The sequence below is a fragment of the Dipodomys merriami genome, unplaced genomic scaffold (genome assembly GCF_024711535.1).
Source record: "Dipodomys merriami isolate MVZ:Mamm:240054 unplaced genomic scaffold, mDipMer1.0.p SCAF_71, whole genome shotgun sequence".
NCBI lineage: Eukaryota > Metazoa > Chordata > Mammalia > Rodentia > Heteromyidae > Dipodomys > Dipodomys merriami.
In genome coordinates, this window is record NW_027206302.1 from 4,529,115 (window position 1) to 4,545,308 (window position 16,194).

General features: G+C 38.5%; 1 protein-coding gene across 8 annotated transcripts in view; it reads left to right on the plus strand.

Moving 5' to 3' along the window:
- LOC138818048 (protein argonaute-3) overlaps positions 1-4,862 on the plus strand; it is a 78,758-nt gene extending 73,896 nt beyond the window's left edge. For all 8 annotated transcript variants that reach the window (XM_070008912.1, XM_070008913.1, XM_070008911.1 and 5 more), the window contains 2 exons: positions 3,242-3,441; positions 4,388-4,862. In XM_070008912.1, the coding sequence (XP_069865013.1) occupies positions 3,242-3,441; positions 4,388-4,496 (309 nt within the window). In that variant the 3' untranslated portion in view covers positions 4,497-4,862. The remainder of the gene's footprint in view (positions 1-3,241; positions 3,442-4,387) is intronic.
- Positions 4,863-16,194: the final 11,332 nt, after the last annotated feature.

Genomic DNA, 16,194 nt, shown 5'->3' on the forward strand with positions numbered 1-16,194 from the left:
CTTATTTTTATAAAAATGCCAGAGTATAATTAGATCAATAGCCTGAACCTCTCTAAAATGGGCCCTTCAATTAACCCAAACATGGTTTGTTTTTGTTTTGTGCCCATTCTGGGGCTTGATCTCAGGGCCTGACCCTTGTCCCTGAGCTTTTTTTACTTAATGATAGCACTCTACCACTTGAGCCACAGCTTCACTGCCTGCTTTTTTGATAATTTATTGGAGATAAGTGTCTCACAGACTTACCTTCTTGGGCTGGCTTCAAATCACAATCCTTATTTCTCAGCCTCCTGAGATGTGAGCCAATGGTGCCTGGCCCAAACTGTTTTGTTGTTGTTGTTGTTGTGTTGTTTTGTCAGTCATGAGGCCTGAACTCTGGGCCTGGGCACTGTCCCTCAGCTCTTCACCTCAAAGCTAGCACTCTATCACTTGAGCCACAGTGCCACTTTCGGCCTTTTCTGCTTATGTGGTGCTGAGGAATCGAACCCAGGGCCTCATGCATGCAAGGCAAGTACTCTACCACTGATCCACCTTCCCAGTCCCCAAAAACTGTTTTTGAAAACAATGTAAAGTAGCCAATTGCCTCCTATTTTTAGGAAATCTTAATTTTAAATTCATTTATTTTTATTGTAGACTGCTGTACTGGGGCTTGAACTTAGGGCCTCATGCTTGCTAGTCAGGTGCTCTACTACTTGAGCCATGCCTCCAATTCTAATATATACTTCTTTTGATAATACTTCATACAAACCTTAGACATGTAGTGGTAAGATATTGAATATAAAAAAGTGCAATTGTAGAAAATATTTTCATTAATTTGCTCACTTTATTTGGTAGACTATAAACTTTAATTCATAATGGTTCCTGCAGCAACAGCAGAGAATAAACCCACATTCCCAAGATATCTAAGCAGGTATAACGCATACTTGCCACTTAGTAAAATATAAATTTCAAGAAGATAAACCCATATACACTGATAGACTGACAGCTTTAAATTTTCAGACTCATAGCTTTAAAATATTGCGTGCTTATTTACCTATGACATTGTAAGTCTGTGTGGTACTGGGGTTTGAACTTAGAGCCTTGCTCTTGCTAAGCTAACCACGCTCTAACCCTTTTTTAAGCTTGTTTTTTTTTTTTTTTGGGTCCGGCCGTGGGGCCTGAACTCTGGGCCTGGGAGCTGTCCCTCAGCTCTTCAGCTCAAGGCGAGCGCTCTACCACTTGAGCCACAGTGCCACTTCTGGTTTTTTTCTTTTTGCTTTATGTGGTGCTGAGGAATCGAACCCAGGGCCTCATGCATGCAAGGCAAGTGCTCTACCACTGAGCCACCTTCCCAGCCCCAAAGCTTGTTATTTTTGAGATAGGTATTGCTGCCTGTCCACGCACATACATCTACATCTGTCTGTTTTTTCTTTTTTTTTTTTTTTTTTTTTGTCGGTCATGGAGCTTGAACTCTGGGCCTGGGCGATGTCCCTCAGCTCTTCAGCTCAAGGCGAGCACTCTACCACTTGAGCTACAGCACCACTTCCTACATCTGTCTGTTTTAGCTGGATGACATATGCATGCCACCATGCCCAGTTTCTTTCCATTTAGATGAAGTCTTGAATAGATTTCTGCTTGTACTGTCCTATAACTTGATCCCCTCCTTCTCATAGTAAAGATTATGTGTGTGAGCCAGCAGTGCCCCATTTGCTGTAGGGGTTTTTCTAGAGCTTAGCAGCATGATTTTCAAATGATTGTTCTGGCAGACTGCACAGAAAGCAGAATGGTCCTGTCATCATGCAGGGCTGACCATTTGTCCTTGAGTATATTCTGGTATTGTTACCTTGGATATCCACATAGGGATGGTAGCAAGGTGTGGGCAACTTCACTGTGGGGACATTGTAAAGGTAACCATTGGAGAACTCCAGGAAGAGCTTATATGTCAGGCCTTCATTTACTGTACAGCTGCTCCATGAGTAGACCCTACCCATTTGAAAAGGTTAGCTGGTTCAGTGCAGGCAGAAATTCCTTTGCAACCAGACAGCATGAGAGTCATGTGCTCCAGCTTTTAGCCTCTTGCCAGCAAGGCCCTGGATAGCTTCCCCTATTCAGCTCAGTCCCCTTCGAGGGCACCTAGGTCACAATTAGAGTCAGCCATCTAGGTAGGCTTGGAAGGAAAACTGCAGCTGTCCAGCACTTGGGGAGGGGTTTTGTTTATTTTATTTCTTTTTTTTTTGTCAGTCATGGGGCTTGAACTCTGGACCTAGGCGCTGTTCCTCAGCTCTTCAGCTCAAGAATAGCACTCTGAAGAGGGGAAAGCATTCTACCATTGACCTACCTTCCCAGCCCTAGCACTTCGGTTTTTAAGACAATATCTTTCTAGGTAGCTCAGACTAGCCTTGAACTCATTGTGTACCTTAGGTTGGCCTCCAACCTAAAGTGTACCACCACACCTGGCAATTTACCATTTTAACCATTGTTAAGCCTACCAACTCCCTACTCCCTCCTACCCTCACCTCAGCTCCTGGCAGCCACCATGTTACTTGCTGCCACTATAAAAAGGTACCTTGCTACTCAGGGGGTTGAGATCTGAGAATTGTGGTTCAAAGCCAGCCCAGGCAGGAAAGTACTCGAGGCCCTTACCTCCAATTAATCACACACACAAAAAAACTAATGGAGCTATGGCTCAAGTGATAGAGCTAGCCTAGCCTTAAGCTAAAAATGTAGCTCAGGAACAGCCAGGCCCCAGTGGCTCACACCTGTAATCCTAGCTATTCAGGAGGTTGAGATCTGAGGATCATGGTTCAAAGCCAGCCTGGGCTGGAAACTCCCGGAGACTCTTCTCTCCAATAAACCTCTCAGAAAACCGGAAGTGGCGCTATTGCTCAAGCGGTAGAGTGCTCGCCTTGAGCTGAAGAGCACAGGGATAGCGCCCAAGCCCAGAGTTCAAGCCCCACGACTGACCACAAAAAAAAAGGTCTCATAATATTTGTCCTTTTATAAGTGGTTTATTCCATTTAGCATAATACCTTCAAGTTAAGTAATATTCCATTCATCCATTAGTGGGCACTTAGGCTATATCCTCCTCTTGGTTATAATGTCCAAATTATCTGCTTTTACTCTTTTTTGTGGTATATACCAGAATCAGCTAAATTTTAAATTTATTTTCTAATTAATGGAGAGCTTTCATATATAACTTTTAAGTCTATGCTGAAAATTCATTTAAGAGTTTAGCTATCAACAGAACATTCCATTAATTTCACAGGGTACCAGCCGTCCTTCCCACTACCATGTTTTATGGGATGATAACTGCTTTACTGCAGATGAACTTCAGCTGCTCACTTACCAGCTCTGTCACACCTATGTTCGCTGTACACGATCTGTTTCCATACCTGCACCAGCGTATTATGCTCACTTGGTGGCATTCAGAGCCAGATATCATCTCGTGGACAAAGAACATGACAGGTAATACGAAAGCATAACAATACCAATTTTTAGCCAACTTCAAATGTGCTCTGATTTTTCTCAGGAAATTTCCTTAAGCACTTCCACATTAAAGTTAAATTATTGGAGGAATTAGTGCATCATATGAAAAGTGATTAGAGCTGACTGCCAGAGTTATGATGCTTTATTCAAATATGCTGGGTAATAATGAAGTTTTATTTAGAAAAAAAAATACCATTTACAGGAAAACAGATAGAACTGGGAATTACCATGGTAAGTAAAATAAACCAGACCCAGACATATATCACCATGTTTTTCTTTATATGATGAATATAGGAAATAAAAATTAAGACCTGAAGCCAGGCATTGGTGGCTCCTGTCTATAATCCTAGTTACTCCAGAGGCTGAGATCTGAGGATTATGGTTCAAAGCCAGCCTTGACAGAAAAGTCCCAAGACACTATAATCTCCAATTAGCCACCAAAAAATCTGGAAATGGACCTGTGGTTCAAGTGGTAGTGCTAACCTTGAGCAGAAAAGCTGAGGGACAGTGCCTCCAGGCCTGAGTTCAAGCCCTAGTACTGGCACCCAAATTAAAAAAAAAAGACAGACGGACGGACGGACGAGTGTTAAATTCTGAAAGTTTTTTTTTGTGCCTGTATAGAGACGAACTCAGGACCATGCTCTTGCTCAGCTTTTTCTCTCACAGCTGGCACACTTCCACTTGAGCCATGCCTCCAGTTGTAACTTTTTGCTAGGTAATTGGACATAAGAGACTCCTGAGTAGCTAGGATTACAGATGTGAGCCACCAGTGCTCCAGCTTGAGTTAGTTATTGAAGCTATGTGATAGACACATACCTCATTATACTGGTATGAATTTTCTAATTTTTTAAAATTTCTACAATACATAACAGTTTTCAGAATCTTTGCATCAGAATAAATTTGTTTATTGCTACTTTTCTTACAGTGCTGAAGGAAGCCACGTTTCAGGACAGAGTAATGGGCGAGATCCACAAGCTCTTGCCAAGGCTGTACAGATTCACCAAGATACCTTACGCACAATGTACTTTGCTTAACATAAGTCCAAGTATGTCTGGGAAGAAGCACTGAAAGATGAGTCATTGTACAGCCTACGTTGCCAGTGAGGTTGGTTCAGTAGGGATGCCTCTAACTGTGTATTGGCCACCACCGTGGGAGGTCTGGTCCTTCTATTGATCCAAGGAAGATTGTTTACTTCATTGAGGAACGCAGCACATATTTATGCAATATGAACCCAGCCAGCTGCTTTATTGTGCAGTCTCCTGTAGGAAGTATTGCAATTGTTTCATTTTCACTTCTGATAGTCTAACCCTTTTAATGCCTTTACCTCAAGTTGCTTGGCAGCACAACTATCTTTGCAAAAAAAAAAAAAAAAAAAAGGAAAGAGAAGTTTAAAAAACACATACATGAATGAATAACCAGAGTAATTGTTGACTATTAATATGTGTGCAAAAAAAGTGCACTCATATATTATAAAAGGAGTCTGTATTTTTAAATATGTACATGCATACTTCATATGCATACATATCTAGAACTAGACTCATGACCTACATGTGTATCTGTGTATATATTTTATGATTCATTCCAGTGGGGAACTTCATTTCTGTTTTATTTTCCCTTCACTACCACTTATATCTCTCTCTATCGCCTTCCTCATCTACATTTTTTCCCTTCATGCTACTGTGACATTCAAGTGTTTTATACACATAGTTTGTTTGAATGTGACACACAGCGAACTAGCCTAGTGTTTTGAGATTGCACACCTGTCTCCTGTCTCAGTCCTCAGCTCTGTCTTACGTGAGTGTGTCTGCTCTTTCCTGCTGTGGACTTACATTTCCATGTGTGCAATGTGTACATAAGCAGTAGCAATCTAAATTATTATTTTCTTTAGTGAATTTGTTCAAGCTGCTATAAATATAAAACCTTGTCAGAAGTTGTAACTCAGATAGAGAAATCCCTTAAAGCTTTTTTTTTTTTTATAAAGGGCAAACATTTTAAAAGATTGGAATTCTTAGGTTGAGGCCTCCAAAATTGTGTGGAGAAAGAAAAAGATTCTTGGGAGAAGGGGGTACTAACTTTTAGTTTTGCTAGTTTACTTGCTGCCTCTCATGTTTTAATGTGATTTTCATATATATATTTTTATATATATGTGTGTATATATAAACATATATGTATGCATTTTGAAGTATAACTTTTTTTTTATATTTGTTAGAATAGTGCTTTAAAAAAACATAAAACTGTATTGGCTACATCTTCAGTCTTACAGGAAAGCTGGGTCTGTCTGACATCCTAGCCACAGGCAGTAGGCAAAACCTCCACCTCCATCACTTTAAAAGGGCAAAGTACTACAGCCTTAATTTTAAAAGGAAAGTTTCTTGATTTTTAGTTTTAATATGTCTTTTAAAAAATCATAATGAAGCAAAATTGAATGAGTCTGATCTTGAAGGTCACAAGTTATATTTCAATTAAGAAATGATATAACAGCTTGAGATTTAAAAGATTATCAAATTATGTGAAAATAGAATCATGTTTATTGAAGAACCATACTGATTATTTTCATTTTACTAAAAGGAATCAGGAAAATACAGGATGGTACTTTTAAAAGGCTTTTTCTGTTTTTGCTTTTGCTCACTTATTACCAGTGTTAACTTTCTTTTTAAAATTAAAGTAAAGCTGGGCACCAGTGGCTCATGCCTGTAATCCTAGCTACTCAGGAGGCTGAGATTTAAGGATTGAGGTTCAAAGCCAGCCTGGGCAGGCAAGTTGGTGAGACTCTTATCTCCAATAAACCACCAGAATATGGGAAGTGGAGCTGTGGTTCAAGTGGTAGAGTGCTCACCTTGGGCTGAAGAGCTCAGGTACAGCACCCAGGCCCAGAGTTCATGCCCCACAGCCAACCAAAAATAAATAAATAAATAAAAGTAAAGTGATAGTTATAAAGGAAGTTAGGACTTTGATCTTTTAAGTTGGTTAAATCATAGAAACATAGGAAAACTTTTTCTGTATTGATTTATTTGATCAACTTTAGTTAATATCTTCAAGATGTTAAAAAGTACTATAAAGCTGTCAAAAGCAGGGTTATTGGTAACATTGGATTCAGGTGAGCAATTGCACTTTGTAACTCAAGAAAATTGCATGTCAAATTTTCTGTTTGAGGTTTTGTTGTTTTAAGCACTGGTTTAGAGTAGAGACACTACAAACTGTTTCCAAAGGGCGTTGTTATCCTTTCAGAATTCCATCTGCACATGAAAAGTACAGGATTTAGATCTTTTGTTTTTCTTTTACTTGTAATTCACTGTTATTGCCAACTTACTGTATGTTGAGCCTAAAATCTGAGCCCATGTCCTCCAACAGGCATGAAATCTTTTGTTCCTCTGCCAGAAAACTAAGAAAGTACTGTATTTCATGTTTATTATTTTGAAGCATCTGAAATGTAATTTACAACACTGTTTTCAAAGCACTTTACAAAAGATACTTGTATAGTACATACTTCTTTTTTCTTTCATATTCCTCTACTACCAAAAAAAATCCTTTAAAAATGTTTGGGGGTTGTTTTTGAGACAGTCTTACTATGTAGTGAAGAGGTTGGCTTCAAACTGCCTGGCTGAAGCAGGCCTCTTACCTCAGCCTCCCCAGCTGGGACACCACCATTCCTGGCTCAGTTTGTTGTTTTCAACATTGAAATTTCACTGGTTTTGGTCAGGAACATAGACAAGAGAAGAAATAACATGCATATATATATATATATATATATATATATATATATATATATATATATGTATATGTATATATATGTGTGTATATATATATGTATATATATATATATATATATATATATATATATATATATATATATATATATATTCTAGAAGGTAAAATCTTGACTGAGGAGCTGGATGTTGTGGTGACTGCCTGTTAATTCCAGCTTCTTGAGAAGCTGAGTTAGGAGGATCATGGTTCAAAGCCAGCCCAAGCAAAAGTTAGGGAGACTATCTCAAAAACAAACTCAGCATGTTGGTATATGCCTTTAAACCCAGCTACTGAAGAGGTGGAGTTCTGAGGATGATGGCCAAAGGCCTGCCTAGGAAAAGCACAAGACCCTGTCTAGAAAACAAACTAAAAAAAGACTGGGGCATGGTTCAAGTAGTATAATGCTTACCTAGTAAGTGCAAAGCCCTAAGTTCAACCCCAAATACCACAAAAAAACAAACAAACAAACAAACAACCTTTATTGATCTATGCTTGCTCAGTAGAAATCTTCCTTAGGGAACAACTACGAATTCCCTTTGTCTTATTTACTTTGCTGCCTCATGTTCAGTCATTGGAACACTCATATGCTAAAGCAAAGACCTTACTTAGTTAATCTGACTCTACTTGGAAGGACTTTTTTAACAGAAAAATATTTTTCTAAAGCTTTACCATTTGAGTAGCTTCTTTTTTAGAATGCTCCTACACTACGCAGCATTGCTAGCTTAAGGTTAATTACTGAAAGAATATGCATAGTATATTTCTATTTTGTTTATTAATGAATTGATATATCAACCTTAATTACAAGGAACCTTGTGCTTGGAATTTTAAGATAATAAGTGGGCAGATACTTCTTGAAATTTGTTCTAATCATTTTTGCATTCCTGGGCAGAATTCCCAATCTTTTATTTTTCTAATGAAAACTTTTGTTGCTGTTATCATTTAAATATCATTAAACTATCAGTATCTTTTATACCCCTCCCTTGCTCACTAGCAAGATGATGAATGCTATTCTTTGCCCTCCTGTTTTTTATGATGTGTCTCATAGAGTGATTTTAAAATGTCAATCTGAGCAACTGGCATAAATGATTTTCATATGAAGAAGAGTTGGGAGTTGGCAAATGTGTCTGGTATGTGTGACTGTATTACAGTATCCAGTTACTGGCACTGAGAGCCATACACATAGAATTCTATAGCTGCTATATTTATGTAAGTAGCGTCTGACAGCTACTACACTAAACAATAAGGAGATGAACAGGATTAGTCCCTTTCTGTTGTTTTGTTTTTCTAGATAAGATGATGCAAGTGAAATATCAAGATAACAAAGGGTGCTGCCATTTTAGTTTAAATTTAATTTCCAAATATCCTTTGTTTTAGTCATGTAGGTTTTGTCTTCTACAGCTTAAAAAAGTGTACCTCAACCTCCTTGGTACTTTCATTGTCTTAATAGTTACCTTTTAACAGGTTTCTGGGAAAAACTATTCTGTGGAAATATCCCTGTTTGTGACCTATTTATTTTTCTTCCTAAAAGAGTTTCTGGTGGAATGTTCTAGGTGTTTTAGAAGGCGTTTGATAAAGATTCATCTAGTGTTCCAAGCAAGGTTCTCACATCGACCTCACATCGACATACATAGTCCCTGCTTAAGCCAAGCACCAGTGGTTCATGCCTGTAATCCTAGCTACTCAGGAGGCTGAGATCTGAGGATTGCAGTCAAAGCCAGCCAGGGCAGGAAAGTCTGTGAGACTCTTATTTCCAATAAACCACTAGAAAACCAGAAGTGGCACTGTGGCTCAAGCAGTAGAGCGCTTGCCTTGAGCTAAAGAGCTCAGGGACAGCGCCCAAGCCCAGAATTCAAGCCCCATGACCAAAAAAAAAACCCAAAACATAGTCCCTGCTTAGCAAGCACAAGTATATGCATTATACAGTCTTGAGTTCAAAGCCAGCCTGGACTGGTCTAATGGATCTTAGAGTCTTGGCAGATGCAAAGCCTGTGAAGGGAAATAAAAGCTGAGCTGCTGTTGAGTAAAAAGGACTAGCAAAGGAAAGGGTGAGCACTTGAAGTACCAGCAATAGATCTTAAATCCAGAACAGACACTTAGCCAACAAATGAGGTGGGTCTTTTCAAAGGCCCTTGTGACTTTGCGCAGGGCAGTGACTGGACATGATTAGAGTATTTTGTATTCTTGCTATTTCAAACCTCAGTGATAATATTTTGCTAAGTATAACTGCTGACTCGCATAATTTTCATTCAGTATCATTAAGCCTGACTAAATATTTGCTTAGCTCATCCTCTTAGGTGTTCTATTTCAGAGAAAGGTCTTGCTTACCAGTGCCTTGTACTTAATTACCATTTATGAATTAGTCAAGTTGCAAAGGGTATTGTTACATCATTATTCTGACATTTTTATGCCACCTTGTTTATCCATTGGAAGTGTTAGTCCTTTTCATTCTTTGTTAAGCTTTGTTTATAGCTTAAAGCACCAATATTAATAGTTAGAGGACTTTATATCAACTGATAACCTTTCTGAGTGGCGTATGACCTTGATATAGGGTGTGTCTTTGTTATTTCTATTTCCTTTCCATTGCCCATCACTTTTGTGATTCTAGGCACCAAAAAATAAGCCAAGAATAGATATGTAAAAGTCAATGAAGAAAAGAAAGAGAAATAAACATAGTGGTAAAAGTCTGTAATCCCAGCACATAGGAGACTGAGGCAGGACATTCTTGAGTTCAAAGCCAACCTGGACTAGAAACCTATGTCAAGAAAGAAGCTAGGTGTGATGTTTCATACCTGTAATCCCAGCTACTCAGAAGAAAAATATTGGGAGGATCACAATTCCAGGGACAACCTGGGGAAAAAGTGGTGTATACCTGTCATCCAAGCTACCAAGAAAAAGTAAATAAGAGGATCATGATCCAGGTCAGCCCAGGCAAAATGTGAGGCAAATAAAGCAAAAAGAGTGTAGTAAAATGGTAAAGTCCTTGCTTAGCAAGCACAAGTTCAAGCCCAAGTAACAAGGAAAAAGGGGGAGTGGGAAGGAAGGAATTTTTTACTTTTTTCCTGTTTCTAAAAATACTGTATTCTGCTTACAGTTTTTTTTTATGTCAGTCAATACATTTTTTAATGGTCAAGGCTTCTTCCTGTTAATAATTAATATTGCGAGTTGAAATTGGCCATAAAAAAAGTACTCTCGTTGTGTATTAGTCCTGTTATTTGTCCCAGACTATTTAAAAATAATATTCACATAATTGAAATTATCTATCTCTTCCAGTTGATGCTTAATTTACTTTAATAAACTTCAGAATTGTTCCATTAAAAAAACAGTGTACCAGCTGGGCACCAGTGGCTCACAGCTTTAATCCTAGCTATTCAGGAGGCTGAGATCTGAGGATCACTGTTTGGAACCAGTCCAGGCAGGAAAGTCTGTGAGACTCTTATCTCCATTCACCACCAAAAGGCCAAAAGTAAAACTGTGGCTCCAGTAATAGAGCAGCACTAGTCTTGAACACAAAGGCTCAGAGACAACACCCAGGCCCTAAGTTAAAGCCTTAAGACCAGCACAAAATAATAATAATAATGGGAAGTGCGATGTGGCTTAGGTGGTAGAGCACTAGCCTTGAGCTGAAGAGCTGAGGGACAGTGACCAGGCCCAGAGTTCAAGCCCCACAACTTACCAAAAAAAAAAAAAGAATGCTCTAGATTTTACATTGTTGATGAAATCTTAAGAATCTTTTGTTCTTAGTGGCGCTGTAGCTCAAGTGGTAGAGCGCTCGCCTTGAGCTGAAGAGCTCAGGGACAGAGCCCAGGCCCAGAGTTCAAGCCCCACGACCGACAAAAAAAAAAAAAAAAAAAAAAAAAAAGAATTCCCCAACTAAAAGAATCTTTTGTTCTTATAGCATGGAAGTTAAAGTTTTATAATTTTATTTTACTGTAAAGATGTTGTACAGAGGGGTTACAGTTACATGAATAAGGCAATGAGCATATTACTTGTCGATCATTGTTACCCCTTGTTATTGTCCCAATATCCTTGCCCTCCTCCTCTCTCTCCCCCCCACAAGTTAAAGATTTTAATTGGAATTAAAAATAGAATGATATAGTTAACATAGAGGGTTAAGAATTTACCAGTGAAAATCCCTGTTGAAATACCAGGTAAAAAACACTGTGACAAAATTAGGATCTTCTCAAATCATTCAGTCAGTCATTGGGCTCCCTTCCTTTTGGGAAGCATTGTGTAAGGTAACCAAAAATCTAATGTTATATCAATGTTTGAGGTCTTTGTAAAAACTAAGGTGTTCAGAGTAGACTCTGAATTTGTTTTTTAAATAAAATTTTAAGGCAAGATAGTTCTTAGAAAGTGCCTTTTCAAAAGATGGTGCTGTAGTTTGTTTATTTTCTAAACAGCATGAATTGTTTTAGAACTCCAAGAATATGATAGAATCATATAAATGATGTTACTTGTTGTCTTGAAGCTGGTCAAGGGAACCAAGAAAAGGTTTTATACAGTAAAATAAGTGAATGCTCATAAAATTTTAAAATAATTTTTAATAGTTAACCCTTTTAATTCTCAGCTGTGTTTAAAGAATCTATAAAATAACAAATCTTCTTAACTTTTTAAATAAAATAATGAGCACAGTAGCAAGTGCCCAAAGAAGTACCATGCCAAGATCTATATAAGCTACCCTTCCTTTTTTTTTGTTTTTTGACATAGATTGACCCCAAGCCTAACCTTTTCTAATCAATCATTATTAAGAAAAAGTGCCCATAAAGGCACTGTTGTTGTCATTGAAATCATTTTAAGAGACGGGCGCTGGTAGCCCATGCCTATAATCCTAGCTACTTAGGAAGCTGAGATCTGAGGATTGTGGTTCAAAGCCAACTTGGGCAGAAAAGTCCGTGAGACTTTTCAATTAATCAGAGAAAAAAGTTGGAAGTGGTGCTGTGGCTTAGTGGTAGAATGCTAGCTTTGAGCAAAAGGGGCTCAGAGAGAAGCCCCCTAGTTGTTCAAGAGTTCAAGCCCCAAGACAGAAAAAAAGAAATCAATTTAAGAAAGAAAGCAAATTGATTATACCTCTATCTGTAGGGGAAAAAATTAAGGTACTGACAAGTATTTTATACTTCAAGTATTTGCTAGTATCTTTAAAATAAAATTTCCTTTTTACCTCCCTAGGGTAAGGAACTGTGATAAACAGCAATAGTGTCTTTAAAGGGCATGATCAGTTCATCAAAAATAGGACATGGGTGAGTATAGAACTCACTGGCAGAGATATAGAAAAGTAAGGAAAACAGCAGGACCACTCATAGTGACTAGAAATTCAATAGTCTGCCAGAAAGCAAATTTCCCTGTACTCAGAAACAGTACACAGCAGCAGATGATTACTTAGGATCACTTAGGCTCATTTTCTTGCTTTATGAATTTGATAAGCATTCTTCCAGAAAATAAGTAGAATAAAAATCAACAAAAAACATCACACCTCAGAAACCTTGTATGCTGCATTGTAAAATAATGATAGTAATATTATATTGATTGTTCAGTGTCTTCTGTGTCTTTGCAAATATTCATGCACATTAAAACTTTTTCATTTTTTATAATGTCTTTAGTTGTTATGTGTTCCTTTTTTAAGATTAATTTTTCAATTGTGATATTTATATTTATTGGCAATTTATGTGCAACTTTTTATATTTTGCTTAGATGTGGGTTTTTAAGGTATTTTATTTTTATAGATATTTCTAGCTTTTCCTCTTTCTTTGTAATGTTAGCAAACATTAAGATTGTGTGATAATATACCATTCAAACAGCTGTTTGCATTTTTAACAATAAATCATTAACTCTATTCTCTAACTTAGAATATCCAATGTTGTTTATATAGTGGGTATTGGAGACAGTTTTTAGATTTCTTTCTGTATGTGGAGGAGAACTGGGCTTTTTTAAATTAGATCTTTTTTTTGTTTCCTTCAGTAGCAACTAATACAGATTAGATTTACTTTACTGGATTGCAGTTTGGGAAGAAAGTTGTCAAGCAAGTGATTTTTACATGTCCTTTTCTAGTTTCAGGCACATAATTCAGGATTGGGATTGGGATTATGGTTTTTTTTGTTTTTTTTTTTTGTTTTTTTTTTTGGGGGGGGTCCGATTGTGGGGCCTGAACTGCTGTCCCTGAGCTCTTCAGCTCAAGGCTAGCACTCTACCACTTGAGCCACAGCGCCACTTCCGGCTTTTTTCTTTTTGCTTATGTGGTGCTGAGGAATCGAACCCAGCGCCTCTTGCATGCAAGGCAAGCACTCTACCACTGAGCCACCTTCCCAGCCCCTGGGATTGGGATTATGGTATCCTTTCATAGACAAGGGAATCAGGAGGCAAATGATTCAGAAGTCATTGATAACTGACTTTGAAACATGTATTTCCTCCCCGTATAATTATATGGAAAATGTGCTACTCTAAACTTTTCTTTGAGTATCAGTGAAGAAATAAGAGTTTAAAGGAGCTAAGAGAGCCAGGGAAATAGACTGGTTCATAGATTATTTCAGTTCATTAAAATTTTAACCAATAATAATTCATGAATGTGGACTGAAGTATAATTATACTTTTTTTTTTTTTTTTTTTTTTTTGGTCGTGGGGCTTGAACTCTGGGCCTGGGCGCTGTCCCTCAGCTCTTCAGCTCAAAGCAAGCGCTCTACCACTTGAGCTACAGCGCCACTTCCAGTTTTCTGGTGGTTTATTGGAGATAGGAGTCTCACAGTCTCTCCTGCCCAGGCTGGCTTTGGACTGCGATCAGATCTCAGCCTCCTGAGTAGCTAGTATTACAGGCGTGAGCCACCAGCGCCCGGCTTAATTATACAATTTTAATTGCAAGCATTTATAGTTGCTCCAGTTTCCTAGTAAATAGATCAAAATTATTTGTATTGGCACATTAATTTATTTTTTTTTTAAGTACGTGAAAAAAGTATGTTTCCTTAAGGTAGTATTATTTCCTTTTTTTTTTTTTTTTAACACTATGAGTTTGGTAAGGGATATTTTTTCTGAAAGAAATTTCAAGAGATAACTTTTTTTGGGGGGGGGTGTCTGGTCGTGGGGCCTGAACTCGGCCTGGGTGCTATCCCTCAGCTCTTCAGCTCAAGACTAGCGCTCTACCACTTGAGCCACAGCACCACTTCCGGCTTTTTCTTTTTGCTTATGTGGTGCTGAAGAATCGAACCCAGGGCCTCTGGCATGAAAGGCAAGCGCTCTACCACTGAGCCACCTTCCCAGCCCCTAGACTAACAATTTTAACAATGCCTCTAATCCTGTGTTTTCTTTTTTTGCCTGAAATCTCCTGGGAAACCTAGTACAGAGCTTGTTTTAATGGTTGGCTCCAGAAATGCCAATGCCTGGCATCAGCGCTGCCAAACACAGTGAAAGACTGAGTGTTCTGCCTCCATGTACAGTCCACTTCTTCAGAAGGAAGTAACTACTCAATAAGTCACAGATCATCCCACAAAGGAAGTATCAACAGTATCAGACATAGAAAAAAGACAGGAGGCCGGGTGCCGGTAGCTTACGCCTATAATCCTAGCAATTCAGGAGGCTGAGATCTGGGATCACTATTCAAAGCCAGCCCTGGCAGGAAAGTCCGTGAGACTCTGGTCCAGTAAACCACCAGAAAAATAGAAGTGGCATCTGTGGCTCAAGTGGTAGAGTGCTAGCCTTGAGCTGAAGAGCTCAGGGGACAGCACCCAGTCCCAGAGTCTAAGCCCCATGACCCACCAAAAAAAAAAGAAAAAGAAAACAAGACAGGATAGTTGACCATTAAATTTTTGCATTTATCTTCTTTCCAAAATCTGTATGCACACCTATAATTTTATCTTGGAAATATTAAGAGGCTGTACCAGAAACTAGAGAAAAAACATTGGTATTTCATACCTAAAACTCATTTTCATGATGATTGACTGGAGGAACAAACAAAAATCCCTGAATTAGACCCTTTAGTAGTCCTTTTCAAAGAAGAAAAGGCTCTTTCTGCATATGTAATATTACATATATGATCCTATCTTTATATCTGTGAGAACAGGAAGTCTTTGAAAATAAATTGATGAGTGGGATGTGAGCCTGTGCAGTGAGGGAGAAATGCGAATAAGATTTCTTTGCCAGGATCTCTACAAAAAACTTAAGAGTTGTTTAATATTTTCCAAGTTGTTGCAACCACACAGTCATGGCAGCTGTTGATATTTTACAGAAGAAGCCAAAGAAGGCCCCTCTGTCATTTCTGTCTATGCTAGGCGGTGGTTGGTCCCAGCCCAGGGCCACATGTCTTCTTGGCAAATCAAAGTCGTACAGGTGCTTCAGAATTGCAATAATAAAAAGATAAAATGAAATATCCTTAGTTAGAACCATGGCATTGCTATCAATGTAGCTCTTCCAATTTTCTTTTTTCTCTAGAAAACACTAAGCTTGGCCTTACTAGACAAGGCAGTCTGCCCAGTAAAGAAAATGTTCTTGCTGAGCACCGGTGGCTCACACCTGTAATCCTAGCTACTCAGGAGACTGAGATCTGAGTATCCTGGTTCAAAGCCAGCCCAGGCAGAAAACTCAGTGTTTTTAAAGAGGGGAAGGTATTGTCTGTACCCTACGCTATGAATTAAGAAAGCTGCAAAATGTTTAAGATCTGTATGTGACTTTTTTTTTTTATTCCATGACACTTTTTTTTTTGTGTGTGAACATATTGTACAGAGGGGTTACAATTACATGGGCAGGATAATGCATACATTTCTTACCAAGCATTGCAGCCTCCTCCTTTGTTTACCCTTCACATTCCTTCCCACCCTCCCCTCTCCCCTATTCCATGACTCTTATCTCCAATTAACCACCAGAAAACCAGAAGTGATGCTGAGGCTCAAGTGGTAGAGTGTTTGCCTTGAGCTGAAGAGCTAAGGGACAGTGCCCAGGCCCAGAGTTCAAGGCCCACAACCATCCAAACAACAAAAAAAAAAAAATTATTGGTGAACACTGGTA